Source organism: Juglans microcarpa x Juglans regia, chromosome 4D (genome assembly GCF_004785595.1).
Source record: "Juglans microcarpa x Juglans regia isolate MS1-56 chromosome 4D, Jm3101_v1.0, whole genome shotgun sequence".
NCBI classification, from domain to species: domain Eukaryota; kingdom Viridiplantae; phylum Streptophyta; class Magnoliopsida; order Fagales; family Juglandaceae; genus Juglans; species Juglans microcarpa x Juglans regia.
The window spans coordinates 10,384,409-10,401,490 of NC_054600.1; the positions used below are offsets into that span (position 1 = coordinate 10,384,409).

At 36.4% G+C, this 17,082-nt stretch overlaps 1 protein-coding gene and 1 long non-coding RNA gene across 2 annotated transcripts; both read right to left on the reverse strand.

The window, feature by feature from the left end:
* Positions 1-3,289: 3,289 nt before the first annotated feature.
* LOC121260561 (putative calcium-transporting ATPase 13, plasma membrane-type) lies at positions 3,290-6,784 on the reverse strand. The gene is made up of 2 exons (XM_041162492.1): positions 6,571-6,784; positions 3,290-6,467 (listed from the first exon to the last, which is right to left on the reverse strand). Exon 2 carries the CDS (start codon positions 6,463-6,465, stop codon positions 3,397-3,399), a length of 3,069 nt encoding a protein of 1,022 aa, XP_041018426.1. The 5' UTR covers positions 6,466-6,467; positions 6,571-6,784; the 3' UTR covers positions 3,290-3,396.
* Positions 6,785-8,301: 1,517 nt separating this feature from the next.
* Positions 8,302-15,491, reverse strand: LOC121260777. The gene is made up of 3 exons (XR_005939779.1): positions 15,481-15,491; positions 10,780-10,782; positions 8,302-8,579 (listed from the first exon to the last, which is right to left on the reverse strand). It is a non-coding gene; the product is annotated as an uncharacterized LOC121260777 (long non-coding RNA).
* Between the last annotated feature and the right edge of the window lie 1,591 nt (positions 15,492-17,082).

Consider the following 17,082-nt stretch of genomic DNA (forward strand, 5'->3'; position numbering starts at 1 on the left):
TGCACGCTGGGCTACCACCTACTTTCTGGGCAGATGCAGTTAGCACTGCAGTATACTTGATAAACAGAGGGCCATCAGTTCCTTTGGATTGTGGATTGCCTGAGGAGACTTGGAGCGGGAAAGAGGTCAAATTTTCTCATCTTAAAATATTTGGCTGTCTTTCTTATGTTCTTATTGATTCTGATGCTCGTAATAAGCTTGAGGCCAAGTCAAGGAAATGTTATTTCATTGGCTATGGAGACGAGGCATTTGGCTATCGTTTCTGGGATGATCAGGGTCGGAAGATTATAAGAAGCAGAAATGTGATCTTCAATGAGAAGATTGTGTACAAAGACAAGTCTAGTACAGTTGCTGAAGCAGCTCCTCAGGAGTTTGAGTTTGTGAGTTTGGATGATCTACCAGAGGTCACAGTGCAGTGCAGAGATGTGAGTGACGGGGAGAGTGGGTCCAGCACACCCATTCCCATTATTCCGCAGTCAGATTCAGAGCCGTCCACTCCAATAGCTGCAGTTCGCAAGTCAGGTAGGACTATTCGTCCTCCACAGCGTTTTTCACCTTATTTGAATTACATTTTGTTGACAGATGGTGGAGAACCATAGAGTTATCAAGAAACCTTGCAAGATGAAAATTCTAGCAAGTGGGAGTTGGCCATGAAGGATGAGATGGATTCCTTGTTAGGGAATCAGACATGGGAGTTGACAAAACTTCCATCAGGGAAGAAGGCATTATACAACAAGTGGGTGTACCGGGTGAAAACTGAGCATGATGGCAGTAAGAGGTACAAGGCTAGACTTGTTGTAAAAGGCTTTCAACAGAAACAGGGCATTGACTATTCTGAGATCTTTTCTCCTGTGGTAAAAATCACAACCATCAGACTAGTTTTGGCTATGGTTGCTGCTGAAGATCTATTTCTTGAGCAGTTAGATGTGAAGACAGCTTTTCTTCATGGAGATCTTGAAGAAGACATCTACATGCACCAACCTGAGGGGTTTGTGGTACAGGGAAAGGAAGGTTCAGTTTGCAGATTAAAGAAAAGCTTGTATGGCCTGAAACAAGCTCCCAGACAGTGGTACAAGAAATTTGATGGTTTCATGTGTAGTGTAGGGTACAGCAGATGTCAGGCAGATCATTGTTGCTATGTCAGACAGTTTGACAATTCTTACATTATTTTGCTGCTATATGTGGATGACATGCTCATTGCAGGGGCTAGTATTGATGAGATCAACAGTCTGAAGAAGCAGATGTCAGAGCATTTTGCAATGAAAGATTTGGGAGCTGCAAAGCAAATCCTTGGCATGAGAATTGTTAGAGACAGAGTCAGAGGCACTTTGAGACTCTCACAGGCTGAGTATGTGAAAAAGGTACTCAACCGGTTCAGTATGGACAAGGCCAAGTCAGTTGGCACACCCTTAGGAAGTCATTTCAGACTCAGCAAGGATCAGGCACCAAAGTCAGAAGAGGAACAAGACTATATGAGTAAGGTTCCTTATGCCTCAGCTATTGGGTCACTTATGTATGCTATGGTTTGCACTAGACCAGATATTGCCCATGCAGTGGGAGTTGTGAGTAGATACATGAGTAATCCTGGAAAACAACATTGGGAAGCAATGAAGTGGATTTTAAGGTACTTAAAAGGCTCCTCAGAAACGTGCTTGTGTTTCTCCGGAGAAGGCTTAGAGGTGCAAGGCTATGTTGATGCTGATTTAGCTGGAGACATTGATAGCAGAAAAAGTACCACAGGGTTTGTTTATACTCTGGGTGGTACTGCAGTTTCATGGGGTTCTAATCTACAGAAGACAGTTTCTTTGTCTACTACAGAAGCTGAATATATTGCAGTTTCAGAAGCTGCAAAAGAGATGGTTTGGATACAGGGCTTCTTGGAGGAATTGGGTAAAAAGAATCAGAATAGCACTCTCTACAGTGACAGTCAGAGTGCCATATTCCTTGCCAAGAACCAGCATTTCATTCCAGGACTAAACACATTCAGATCAGGTATCACTTTATACGATCATTGTTGGATGATGGACAGTTGCTACTTGAGAAAATTTGTGAAAGTAAGAACCCTGCTGATATGTTGACAAAGGGTGTTACACTTGAGAAACTGAAGTTGTGCGCAACTTCAGTTGGTCTTCTAGCATGAAGACAGGAGCTGTGAGTTGCAGAGGTGGAGGATATCATGTTTGAGGCAGGGGGCGAAAATGTGAGTGTACCAGTCTCCAAGTGGGAGAATTGTTGAGTATTTGGAGTCTGGTTCACGCCGCTCGAGCAAAGCGTCTAGCCGCTCGAGCGAATACAAGTCAGAGAGCTTCGCTCGAAGAGAGCTCGACAGACTGCTCGAGCAAAAGCAAGTCCGAGAGGTTCGCTCGATGATCGCTCGACTCACGGCTCGAGGGAGGGAAGTCAGAGAGCTTCGCTTAAGGAGCCGCTCGATTCACGGCTCAAGCGATTGCGGGAAACAGGTTCGCTCGACGCGGGCTCGACACGCCGCTCGAGCGAACATCATTAATTCTGCTGAATTCAGGGTTTCCGCCGTACAACATATATATTGAGTTGTTGTTTGACTTGTACTGTATTACAGTGAACAGTAGCCGTTCTACACTATTGTATTGTGATTCCTCAAGAAATAAAAATCCTCTGCAGCTCCCGTAGACGTAGGCAATTTGCCGAACCACGTAAATACTGTGTCGTGTGTGATTGCTTGTTTTTCTTGCGTCTATATTCACTTTATTGTCATCGCATTACACAACAATCAGAAACTGAATTTTCTTTGCTTCACTATTAAAACCCTAAAGGCCGCTCCACAAAAATGAATGGAGGAAGTGAACGGATAAGAGCTGTTTACAACGTATTTGGTAAGAGGAGGGGAGAGAGATAAGAGAGAGTAAAGCTTCACAGACACGCGGCCTCTTCCACCAAATGCATTATGGAATAAAGGAAGTGATTGATGGAGGGAGAATTTATGCTGCTTTTTTAGTAAATAAAAAAAAAAAAAATAGTAGCGAATCTTGGGTTTCTTCGGTTTCCACCTACAAAATATTATAAGAGTTCTATTCAGTAACTTTACACTACATACTTACTTATTGAGGGATAATAAATAAAAGCAAATGTAAGGTATAGGGTTCTGAATAAATTTTTCATATTATAATTCTGGAACTGGGTACATGGAAAGAATTAGCTAGGTAATTGAAAACTTTTCTTGCAATCTTCTTCCGTAAGGTATAAGTTGCAGCTGGTTGGATGCCTCATCATGAATTGAGAATAGGAAAAGGAAAATGATTGTGAAACATAATTAATAGAAAATGAAAATCCTTTAAAGCTGACTAGATCATGACTCTTACACCACTTTTTTCAACTTTTTCCCTGGTGAAAGCCGGTCAATCCGAGCTAGCTAGCCTTTCAGGAAGTAGAATCCCTGTGGTAAGCCAACAGCTTGCCTGAAACTGGAATGCACTTGATTAGCCAACCAATCGGCCATGACAAAGCTGCGAGTCCAATGCAAGCACCCCACTGCCCCCAATCCAGTCTCTCAGTACTGGCAAACCTCCTCAGAAACTCCACCATCACAAGTTGAAGAACTATTGTAATTCCAATGATTGCCAAGAACAATTTGTTATTGAATAGACCCATGAATATATTCTTCTTCTCTAGTTTCCTTGCATTGAACTCGTTGAAGACTTGGCAGAGGACAAAAGTATTGAAAATGATGGTGCTCTTAACCTTTTCATCTACACCAAAGATGGATCTCCCTTTGAATTGTAAAACCAGTAAGATAATTACCTGATACAAAGCTTGAGCAATGAGATTCCTCCACATGATTAGGGTTATAAGTGGTTCTGATCGGCCAACAGGTGGCTTTGCCATGAGATCGTTGGTGGGTTTATCAGTAGCCAAGGCTAAAGCTCCCAATGTATCCATTATCAGGTTCACCCATAGTAGCTGCACTGCAGTCAATGGAACCTTCCCGGATGAAACAGCTGCAACAAAGTTGATGACAAGGGCGGCAGCGTTCACCGTGAGTTGAAACTGAAGGAACTTTTGAATGTTGTTGTATACACACCTTCCCCACCTCAACACTGTCACCACAGAGGTGAAGTTATCGTCCAGGATTACTATATCTGAGCTTTCTTTTGCAACCTCAGTTCCTTGGATTCCCATGGAAAGTCCAATGTCTGCTTCCTTTAAAGCTGGCGCATCATTTGTTCCATCACCTGTAACTGCAACCACATGGCCTTTTCGCTTTAAGCATTGTACCATCAAAAGCTTGTCGAAAGGGGATGACCTGGCCATTACATGGATTCTATTGATCATTTCCATTCTCTCCTCGGGTGAGTAATTTCTAAATTGTACTCCTTCAATTACAGCTTCATTGTCTAGATTCCCATCAGGATTAAGAATCCCACATTCAAGAGCTATAGCCCTTGCTGTGTGCACATTGTCACCGGTGATCATTTTGATATGAACTCCAGCGGCTTTGCAAGATTCCACAGCTGTTTTGACTCCTGGCCGACATGGATCCTTCAAGCCAACCAACCCTAAAAATGTGAGTCCATTTTCTTCAAGATTCTTAGGAACCTGTCCACCTTCATCTACACTTTCTTTGTGAGCAAAGGCAATGCATCGGAGGCTTTTGGCTGCCATGTTTTTAATAATAATCTCAAATTGTAGTCTTTCTTCCTCATCCAGGGCTTTCAGCATCCCGGCACTGTCATAGAAAGTTGAACACAAGGCCAGTATCATCTCAGCAGCTCCCTTCCAGTGAGTATGAATAGTCTTATCGCTCTTCCTCTTCACCAAAACCCCGCTTCTCTTTTTCTCTGAATTAAATGCCTCAACACGGATTGTCTCATAGCTCTGCTTAACTTCTTCCATATTCATTCCCAAGTCTATCACTGCCCATGAAAGAATTGCTTTCTCAGTTGGGCTACCACAAATTTCAGGAACTGACGCAGAATGTGCTTTGTAAATTGCTCCAGTTGTGTTTAAAGCAACTGCTTGTTGGAGTAGTTTGTGAATGTTGCTTGCCATATCCAAAGATGTATCATCATTCACTTCTTTTCCAAGCCATACCTCGGTTACTTTCATTTCGTTTAAAGTAAGGGTTCCCGTTTTGTCGGTGCAAATGATTGTGGCCGACCCCATTGTCTCACAAGCAGATAGTTTCCGGACCATGGCATGATCAGCCATCATGCGCTTCATTGAATAAGCCAGCGTTAGAGTGACAGCCAAAGGCAAGCCTTCGGGAATAGCCACCACGATGATAGTGACAGCAGCAGCAACAATTCCCACAACTGAATTCATAATGTCACCAGAGTCTGTATGGCTGCCATTGAATTCCCTTTTTCCCATGTCATCTTTCGTGTTTCCTGTAAAGTATCGAATTAGTAGAACCAAAAGAACAAGCGCAGCCACCGATAATCCAACCTTCCCAATATACGAAGACAGCTTGTTGAGGCGAGCCTGCAATGGCGTCTCCTCATTTAAGTCGCGGTTTATCGAACTCATCATCTGGCCCCATGCAGTATTCATGCCGACAGAAGTGACCAGCATGAAACCAAAGCCATCAGTGACCTTCGTGCCTGACAACATAAAAGGAGTCCTTTCATTGATCTCAATGTGGTCGCTTTCACCTGTCATGCTTGACTCGTCCACCTTCAAGGAATGCCCTTCCAAGAACAACCCATCCGCGGAAATCTGATCACCAATCTTCAAATACACAATATCACCCACAACAACTTCAAAGATCGATATTGGTCGGCGCCTCCCATCTCGCACAACTTCCACTCTTATATCGCTACTCTTTTCTGAAAGCTTCTCAAATTGCCTTGATTGTCGAAAATTGCTCACCGCTGACACAATGACAACCAAAAAGACAGCAACAATAATACTTCCACCATCGTACCACCCATCTTTCCAGCCATGTTGTTTGATACCAAAAGCAAGCGAGAGTACAGCACACCCGACAAGTATAAGAATTATTTTATCTTTCAATGCCTCTAACAAGAAGCTAAGAAATCTTTTTGCTGGTGGCTTTAGGAATTTATTAACACCAAAAACATTCTTTCTTTGATTAAGATCAGCCTCGCAACCATTAACACCATCTTTTATATCAGTTCGAAGAATTAAGGCAATTTCTTTAACCCCTCCAAACTGACTCAAAGATTCATAGTTTTTGTCCCTTACCATCTCAGCAAACGTATTTGGATCAACGTCGAGAAATTTAGCGGTCTGGTCGGCCGAGGAAATATCCTCGTCGATGGGCGGTTGCACCTCGATAGCAACGTAAGAGGGGGAGCGCAAAACAGGGCACTTCTTGTCAAGAACCAATTTCTTGGGAATAGAAGTAAGAGCCCTTGTAAAGTAGATGACCGTGAAAGCCAACCGCCACCTTCGTTTGTGGGTCTTGGAGACAGACCGATAGGCTTCTTGATCACAGATAGCTATCTCCGCTGGTTTTCGCAACCTCATGGCTGGAATGAAAATGGAGGATCGATAAGAGTGAAAGAGAGAGGGTTTTGGGGAAATTGGAAACTAGCAATATTAGTAATAGCCAGTAGAGAAGTTATATACTACCTATCACAATTTCTTCAGAATATATAGCGCCCGATATCGGTTACAAAGCGCAAACTCAAGATCACAAAGTTTCATCAGAAGTTTCAAGGCAGTTTCATTTTTTTTTTTTTTTTTTTTTAAAAAAAAAAAAGAAGAATTATTCTTTACAATCAATAAATTATTTTCTCAAAAAATTCATAGGTTATCTCGGAATATTAATGGCGTGATTATATTCTTATCGATCCTAACGTAACATGTAATATGAGTGTGTCTATATAAATATATATATATATATATATATATATATATATTTCTCGGAATTAGCATCTCAGTATATATAACCCTTTATTGGGAAGTTAAAGACGTTGCTGGAAGAATCGACTAATTAAGTTATGAAAATTATATAATTTTCTATCGATCTTGATTCTAGACCAACGAGTAAATCATATAAAAAGGCATGAGGTTGAACAATGTGAACAACCAACTCGCATACCAGTAGAACATATATATAAGGTATATAAATAAATAGAAGAGATTTAGGTGTCGTTTAGATAGTGAACTGAGATAAAATGAGTTGAGATGAAAGATTAAAATTGAATAAAATATTATTAGAATATTATTTTTTGATATTATTATTATTTTAGAATTTTGAAAAAGTTGAATTGTTTATTATATATTTTGTGTATAAATTTAGAAAAGTTGTAATGATCAGATGATATGAAATATAACACTTTCACTCTCCATACGGGGCCTTAGGTTGCGTTTGGATAATGAGGTGATCTCAGATATTCTGTAAATAGTAGTGAAAAAGTAATAAAAAAAAGTAATGATAGAATATTGAATATATAGTAGTGAAAAGTATGTGAAAATTAATAATAAAATAACGAATTGAAGACCACCCAAACTAGTCTGTAGACTTTATTTCGCAGCACAAGCTATCTCATCTCAACCCAAAATTTCTTTATCAAATATTATTCAAATGCAAACATTTTTCTATGTCAAATATTTAACTTTTTCATCTAATTATTATAACTTCATCATTATAACTTTTTCAAACTTCTAGAAAGAAAACAAAAAATAATTCAACTGTTTCAAACACTAAAACAAAAGTTAGATTAAAAAATTATATTCCAATAATATTTTAACTCTATAATATTTTATTCAATTTTTTCTTCTTATTTTCCAAAATTCAATAAAATAATATTTCGTTATTATTTATATATTTATCGTCTCATCTCATCTCATTTCTAAATGACTTCGCAATTTCTCCAAGTTCGTTGAAGGAAGCCTATGAAAGCAAAGATTGCATGTCTGCTAACACGCGTAAGGCATTTGTTCTTACGTGTTCTTTTCAGCTTTCGAGTCACAGTTCACACCCTTCTACGCGTCCGCCTTCTCCATTATTTTGCTTCATCATAAAGAGATCGTGGAAATCCACCTCATTTCAGCAGAAACCCACCGGATCATTTCAGCTTTCGAGTCACAATTTCTACCCCACCCAGCTACATTTGATGAAAGGCATGCCAATCTAAAAATTATGAAGAAAATATTACCCTTTCTAATAACAGAAACACAATGTAATGACTCTGCTTCTTGTTTGTAAATGGCTGGGCGAGATTGTAAATGGATGTAAGTCTGTAATGAATTGCAAGATGCGCACAAATTGTTTGTGAAAATGGCAGAGCCAATTTGATTGAAATAAAAGATAAAAGGGTTCTTTCGAGGGATCCCTTGAGCTCCAACATTCCAGTACAATTTCAGTGTCTATGTTCAGATGATTTCCTTTCCTTCCATTCCACTACATATCCATGCAGGGATGAAAACTAATGAAAAAAAAAGGATGACACGTGTTCCTTAAAATAACAGACTCAGACATAAAATAACAAACTCAGAAATGAAATATTCTAGAATAAAGTAGTTGCTCGAAACGGTGTGTTGCGGTTAACTCCAATTGATGAAATGATGTGCTTCATCCTCAGCAAAACGGTGTGTCTTCAATCAGTCTTCCATCCTCTTCAAACGGTGCGTTCCTTCATGACTCCACACTAAACGGTGCGTTCCCAGTTGAGATAAACACTTAAGTTGCTTCTGTTGGCTTCGACTTCATCACTTCATCTCTCAGCCACAAACCCTAGCCTCCATGTCGTGCTTATCTCCTTTTCCTACAGTGAGGCCATGACACAACTCCCACAGAATTTTTCTACCGAATTATGGTTTTTTTATTTTTCACTTAATGGTTAATGAAATATTTTTTTTAATAAGTTTATAAATTTTATTTTTTAAAAAAAATATTTGAAGAAAAAAGAAAAAATTACACTATTCAATACTTATTCGGTACTGAATTTTCGGTAAGAGTAGCACTGCTCTTTTAAATATGACAATCTTCTATTACATATATATATATATATATACATATATATGTATATTAAAGCCGCATATGGATATTTTAAAGTAGATTATCAAATTTTGATAAAAGATCTAACCATCAAAATATAGTTTCGATTACTCTATTTCTCATTGATCTATAGTTAGATCTTAACCAAAGTTTCTGTCAAATTTTGGAAATTAGGATCATGTTAATAGTCTAATAATCTTAGTAATTGGTTTTACGCATAAAAAAAATCATATTTTGAGGTGGAAAATTTAATTTCCTGGAAAAGCATTTTCTATTTTGATTTTCGAGCACCATATTATATAATAATTAACGAAGTTGGTCTTGGTCCACTTGACCTGCAAGGAAGTTTTTTTATTTATGGGAAATTTTAATGAAATTTCTGAGAAATTAATAATCTATTTTAGAAAAACGTCATCCTGAAGAATATTGTTTTTGCTCTTTTAATTCAAACTCAGGGCCGTGGACGTAATCTTTTAAGAATTATAAAAGATTTCGGTTTAGATCGATATAAGTGGAGGAAGTATATATGGATATATATCCTCAATTAATGGAATATTCCTTTTAAAAGAAAATAGTCACAAATATCTTTTCTAATTTTTTTAATTATATATATAATTTTATTTATATAATTTATTTTTATTATAAAGACGAATTCAATAAAATCACGTCAATTTATAAATTTACATTTATATAATCTATTTATATCTATAACAGTTGTCAATAGCGTGTTGAATTCTAAAAGTATAACTGGAGCAAAGAATAGAACTGATTCGATTGTAACGAAAGCAATAAAGGGGCATGCAGTACATGCACAAGAATAAAATCAAAGCCATTGATTCCTTAGTACTGTTGTTGTATCTTTGAGAGAAAAACTCTTCAATTGCTTCCAAGAATAATAACCATTATGTTTTTTTTTTTTTTTTTCGGTTCTCAAGACTTCTCAGAAATGGAATTAATTAAGTCATGACTTGCGCCAATCAAGGGGGCAAAGACTATATATGGTAAGTCTAGGAGCCTACACTACTCCTCTAGCATTCTTGCAATGGAATTTCCGTTTTATCTTTCCGAGGGCTGTTTAAATAATATTTTTTAAGAATCATGCTTTTATCACCGTATTGTACGAAAAATTATTTATTATTTTCAGTTAATATCACATCAAAGAATGATCTTGCATGGTTAAAAGACTTTCAAATATTATTTTCTAATTTCTTTTTTCTCTTCCTCGTGAGAAGTATCTGTTGATTTAGCTACCAACCCAGAAAAGCTGCAATGCTCCATACAAAATCAATTAATTAAGCCTTGTTTGGCAACGAGAACTAGTAACTTGTTTTATCATTATAATCTAATGCAATCAACTTTTGTCAAGTCTATATATGAGTGCCCTTCACTCTTGGAATGGAATCTTTTTCCTTTTGTTAAGTTGGAATGAAATTTCAGAAGTGCATTTTTTTCATTATTTTTTTTGTCCTTTGGAAAGGTTGTATAGGATGCAACAAATTTATGGTCAAGTCTATGAGTGTATATCTAATCTGTTAGAATGGGTTTTTCTTTTCAAAAAGTTATAACAAAGTTTCACTAATGCATCTTGAATTTGAACCTGTTAGAATTCTTATCCGAACTCTAGAACCTAGAGTGAGAGAGGCAGACAAATAAAATGCGAGTCTCACAAAATTTATAGTTGTCCAAGTGAATTTCTTTGACAATATTAAATACTCAATAAATGGTGTGGAACTAATTTTCTGTGTCTATCTCTGTTTCACTCTAAGTTCTAGAGTTTGAATACGAATTCTAGAGGATCAAAATCTATGCATCTTCCTAATCCACAATGAAACCACCCACTTCTTTTCCCAAAACCAATTTGCACCTAGATCTTTGAATGCGATAGTATTTCTCAATAATGAAAAGCTACGTACATACCTAATCTTTAGATGCACCTTTTTTTGTTGCAAGTATATGTATTAATCAAAGCCCTATTCTACAAATCATCATCTGAATCCGGTTTTGTTCAATTCTCACCTTTGAAAAATCTTTTATGATAAAGAATATTAATTTGAGGTTTCACATTGAAAAGGCATAACTTCCTTCTTTTTATATAGCATACCTTTCAAAAAGAAGATACGCATGCTACTTTAATATATATGAATACTGTGTTACGCATGTATGTATATATGTGTGTGCACGCGGGTGCGCACATATACTAAATTTTCTTCTGTTTCAATAAATTATAAGAAGTTTTAAATGTACGCGCGATCGATACCCTCTTCACTAATGTCTTTATCGCTCCTCAATTCTTGTTTAGAATCTACGACTTATAATTTGATAAAAAAAAAAAAAAATTAACAAGAATTGAACCCTAGAAACACTAAATTTAGTAACATGAAAGATGATTAATCATTGACGGCCTTGCATTATTGGAGAACTAGCGCTAGTATATACTACTGGATTTTAGGGTTTGTTCCTAGTGCATGGCAAAAGGCATTAATATTGCTCCACCGTGTTGCCAACTTTATCAACTCGAAGAAATGCCCAAATAATTCATGCGAAACCCCATTCTTCCCTTTATCCTGAAGTAATTTCTTTTTTTAATTTTCACTTTTTCGCTTTTAACCAAAAAGCAGATTAAAGAGAATGAAAACACTTTCTACAATACCAAACCCTTAAGTCATCCAATTGTTCCGGAAACGTTGATGGAAAATCTCTCATGTAATAAATTGATTCAATACTTAGAATTTTTAATTTAAGAAAAAAGATATTTGTGTAGTCATAGAATGCGTAAGTATCGTACATTCTTTTTGAAAAATATGGGTAAACATGTATGAGACTCATATGAAAAAAATTAATTTATTAATGAACCACTCTTTTTCAAATAGAGTACTATATGACCCTTATACAACTCATGACTGAATTTAACACTTATTTTTCAAATACCGAGAAAATAAATAAATGTTTTCAAAAAATGTTTTCTCAAAACTATAATATCAGTTGTCATTTTTTAATCTTAAGTCTATCTTTAATTTTTTGTTGTCCTGTAAGTTTCCATCCTATCTTAAATTTTGTCCATCCTATTGCCTCCAACCAATCTTCAATTTTATGACATAATGTATTTTTCCGTCCTACATCTAATGGTCAATGGAATTTTTTTTTGCACCCTACTTCTTTCCTTATGTTTTCTCGCCCCATCCTATTGCATATTTTTAGCCTACTTTTTTCCGTCCTCGAGTTGCCCACTCAGGTTCGAGCACTTTGCTTCTATTGTACTTTTGCTAATCCCTGAGTGATGAGCATTTGAATTTTCTAATGCTCACCTACCACTTGAGCTTCGTCCCCTTGTATTCCTCATCGAGATAACGAGCACTATCTTTCCTTAAGGCCTCGTTTGTTTCGGAGAAGAGATGGGATAAGATGAGTTAAGATTAAAGTTAAAAGGTTGAATAAAATATTATTAGAATATATTTTTTAATATTAATTTTATTTTGAGATTTGAAAAAGTTAAATTGTTGATTTTATTTTGTGAGGAAATTTTGGAGAGTTGTAATGATGAGATAGGATTAGATTAGAGGTTTTTAAAGTTTTAGATTTTGTTCCTGAAAGCAAACGTGGCCTACTTGCCGAGATGGTAAGTATTATTGTTCTTTGCATTGCGTTGCTCACCAAGGGGCGAGCAACTAACCTTGTAATGCTTTGAGACGGGCGCATTACCTAGGGTAAAGCTCGCCTACCATGCACTCCCTATAACTAGCTGAGATGACGAGCACTATCAATCGCTACATTGCTCGTGGTGTGTTAAGCAACTAGGTGATCTCGTAATGCTTGCCGAACATATGAGCAACATCCTTCCTTATACTACTATTCCTATATAATTCTATCTAAAAAATGATGAAAGGAATTTGTGAGTTTAACAACTCAATAAGTGAGGTCAGTGCCGGCAGTATGAACATATAAGCCAAATTTTCACGAACAAATTATAATGTCCAATTATTGAACAACAATGGACATATAGGTATAATTTAATTCAAACGAAGTATTACCTTAGATGGCAGCAATTATTCACCCAAGATGGAAAATAATTGAGCCATATTATGAAAAGGAGACATCAAATAATCTAGCATTTGTCAGCAGGCTCACTTTTTTATCTTTATTTTGTCTTGTCTCAAACTCACATATTAATGGATGTTCACTATTCAAGGTATCATGTAACATGCACTCATGGTTTTACCCCCCAAATGGGTTGTGCACCCTTTACTCCCCTTCACATAGGTTTTTCCTCTCATGAGACTCAGTGACCTCTTGCCACGAGTTCTACATCCTCCAAGGACTACATCCACACCATTGGATGTATTGCTACCCATAATCAAATCTTGTACCAATTTCAAGACTGGAACATCTCTGGTTGAGTCCTTTAACTATAATAATTTGGTCAATCTTGTGATCTTTATAACTTCATCAGCATGATATAGGGACTTGCTCATAGCAATGTCTTTTGCACTAGCATATAACTTGTTATAGAGACATGCTTGAAATAGTATTTTTTGTAGGCACAAGTTAATTTGAGATGGAAAAAAGGACAAGTTTGCCAATCTTTACCACTTTTAATTATTCAAAGATTCAGCAGGCAAATGCTATAATGAAAATTACTCAACATCACATAAGCAATTAATATCTTTCATCCATAAACCTTGAATCCAAAACAAAATCAATAGTACTTGGCTAGTCAAATTCATAAAAATAATAGATAATAAATCCAAAACAAGATCAATAGTAAATGGTTACTCATATCCATAAAAACATAGTAGATAATGAATAAATAAGTCACAAGCTTGTTCAGAGGACTAGTATAGTTCCCACTTACATCGATCAGTAGGAGTGAGTTTCTTTCTCTTTTTCTTTTCTTTTTCTTTTCCTCTCTCATGGTCTCTATTCACCAGGATCTCGCTCAATCTTGCCTACATTCACATATGCCCAACCTGGCACTCTTACTCTCTGCTTGCACGCCCGTTCCTTACCTTCCAGTCTTACTCGCTTTCTTTCCTTGTTGCTACTTTCATTTTTCGATTACTCCTTTTCACGCCAGTTCAATCTCTTAATTTTCATTGAAAGTTACTACTGGTCCCCCTCCCTCCTATTTATAGTAACGGGATCCTTAAAGCTAAAGTAAAATTAATGTCGATTAAGGGTTAAAACCCATGTTACCTCTACTCTGACACCCTTTGGTCTAGGCTAGGTGTTGCAATTTGAGTTAGACTTCATGTACTTCCTTATCAACGGCCAAAACCCTTGCTGATAACTAACTTCACTTTCCAAGCAAGTTGCTCAGCGCTTCCAAGCAAGTATGCCGAGCAATATACTCAGCCATCTCGAGCTAAGATATCGATAGAGCAAGTATGATCGGTCATTTCAAGCAAGCATACCGAGTAAGCATAACGAGCAAGCATACCGAGCAAGTGTACTGAGCAATAAGCTCAGTCATTCCAAGCAATTAATCCACATTGTATACTCGGTCATTCCGAGCAAGTGTGCTGATTAACATGCTCAGATCTTCCTTGAGTCTTAATGCTTGGTTTTTCTCTGAGCCATTGTGCTCAAAAACTTTTGAGCCTGTTCCGAGTCTATGTTTCGACTTCTGACGTTGCATGTTATACATGTAAAATAAAGATACTAATTTTCAAAAATTAAAATTTATGGAGTAATTATTATATATCTTAATTTCAAGACTAGATTTTAATTTAGTATTTAATCTACGGGGTATTATAGGTAAAGGGTTTATTTAACGTTGAAAGTAGAACAACTACTTTAATATTGTGTTAAATTACGAATTGTCCCGAACTCTTAAACTGATGACAAGTTAAACATAAACATTTGACCAAGGAATATTAAGAAACCTATAAGTCATTTTCCTTCCCTGTATATAAAAGCTTTGAAGTGTCCTCTTCCAATTCAATTACTAACAGTTCATCATTAGAGTCACTACAACACAATTTGTCTTTTATGACAGAGGAAACCGTCACAACAAATAACCAAAATGTCACTAAAGACATTAGGTGACGGTTTGAAACCGTCACCTAATGTATGTCATAGAAAACAATTGGTGACAGTTTACTGTTGAACCGTCACTAAACATATTTTTAGTGACAGTTGGAGGTGTTCCGTTTGGTATAACGTTAGAACATTCCTCTTTTTATTTACGGTTGAGATCTGTCACAGAAAGTAACGTTCGGACGTCAATTCGAATGCTCGAACGTCAACCCGACCAATTGAAATTCGAATGACAGAAGTTGACGTTCGTTGATTATAGTTCGAACGTATCATATTTACATTCAAACGTTGATACATCCGAACATTAACTGCAATAAACGTTTGAATTTTCATTCGAACGTTAACGAACCAATGTTAGAACGTAACGGGTATAATGTTCAGACGTTAGTTTTAATGTTAATGAAGAATCATTCGAACGCAAGTGGTACTTTCAAAGGTTTGTTCGAACGTTAATCGTTTAACTATTCGAATGTTTTGTTTGTTTAGGGTGAGTACATTCGAACGTTGAGTTGTATGTTCAAACGTTATATTATAATTTTGTGTAATTACGTTCAAAGGTTGGTTCGAATGTGAACTATTGTTCGAACGTTTTTTATTTACATTCGAACGTACAGATAAGAAATACTAATTTCAACAAATTAAAAAGCATACCAATTGTATCATATTACACACCATCATTTAACAACTAACAATGTCTTATAAAGTTTTAAAATTAGATATTAAAAGTTATATACACTAATAAAATTGATAAAATTCATTTGTTCTTCTTTTCTCGCCCATCGCGATTTTGTTGCAATGACATTACACACTCCATTTGCATCATCATCTCCCACTGCACTTGCTCTTGGACTTCACTATGTATTCTTTCCACCTGGTCTATCTGTTGGTCCTGCAAACGTGTCTCTAAATGAGACTGTCACTCTAAGAGAGACTCTAACTCTTGTTGTCTCGACCTCATATACTCATTCTCACACCGTGCAGCTTCTAAATCTTGGATAAGATTATTAATTTGTGAAATCGATGAGGTTGAGGAGGATGGACCAGAATGCTTGAAAAATCGTCCCAAACCTCTTGCCATACTAGACTTGAGCCCGAGCACTTGCTTGAATATGTCTATGTTATTAGCAGAGGATTTTCCAGAAGCTGACTGCATCTCCATCATTTTTTCCTACAATTTGAAAGAAAACACACAATAAATAACGTATTAAAAGAAATATAAATAAAAAATAAATTATTCACAAGTTATATAATTTATTTAATAAAATTAATACCGCTTATATAATTATCTGCAATGGCAAGATCTATCCACTCACTACGCTCATTAGTGTGAGCAGCAAGTTGAACTAGTAACTTGTTTTATCATTATAATCTACTGGAATCAACTTTTGCCAAGTCTATATATGAGTGCCCATCACTCTTGGAATGAAATCTTTTTTCTTTGGTTAACTTGGATTGAAATTTCTTAGGTGCATTTTTTTCATTATTTTTTTATGTCCTTAGGAAAGCTTGTATAGGATGGAACAAATTTATAGTCAAGTCTATAAGTGTATATCTGATCCGTTAGAATATATTTTTCTTTTCAAAAAGTTATAACGAAATTTTAGTAATGCATCTTGAATTTGAACCCGCTAGAATTCTTATCCGAACTCTAGAACCTAGAGTGAGAGAGGCAGACAAATAAGTTGTGAGTCTCACAACATTTATAGTTGCCCAAGTGAATTTCTTGGACAATATTGAATACTCAATAAATGGTGTGGGACTAACTTTCTATGTCTATCTCTGTTTCACTCTAAGTTCTAGAATTTGAATACGAATTCTAGAGGATCAAAATCCATGCATCTTCCTAAGCCACAATGAAACCACCTACTTCTTTTGTCAGCACCAATATGCCAGCTAGATCCATGAATGAGATAGTATTTCTCAATAATAAAAAGGTACGTACGTACCTAATCTTTTTATACAACTTTTTTTGTTGCAAGTATATGTATTAATCAAAGCCCTATTCTACAAATCATCATCTGAATCCGGTTTTGTTCAATCCTCACCTTTGGTAAATCTTTTATGATAAAGAATATTAATTTGAGGTTTCACATTGAAAAGGCACA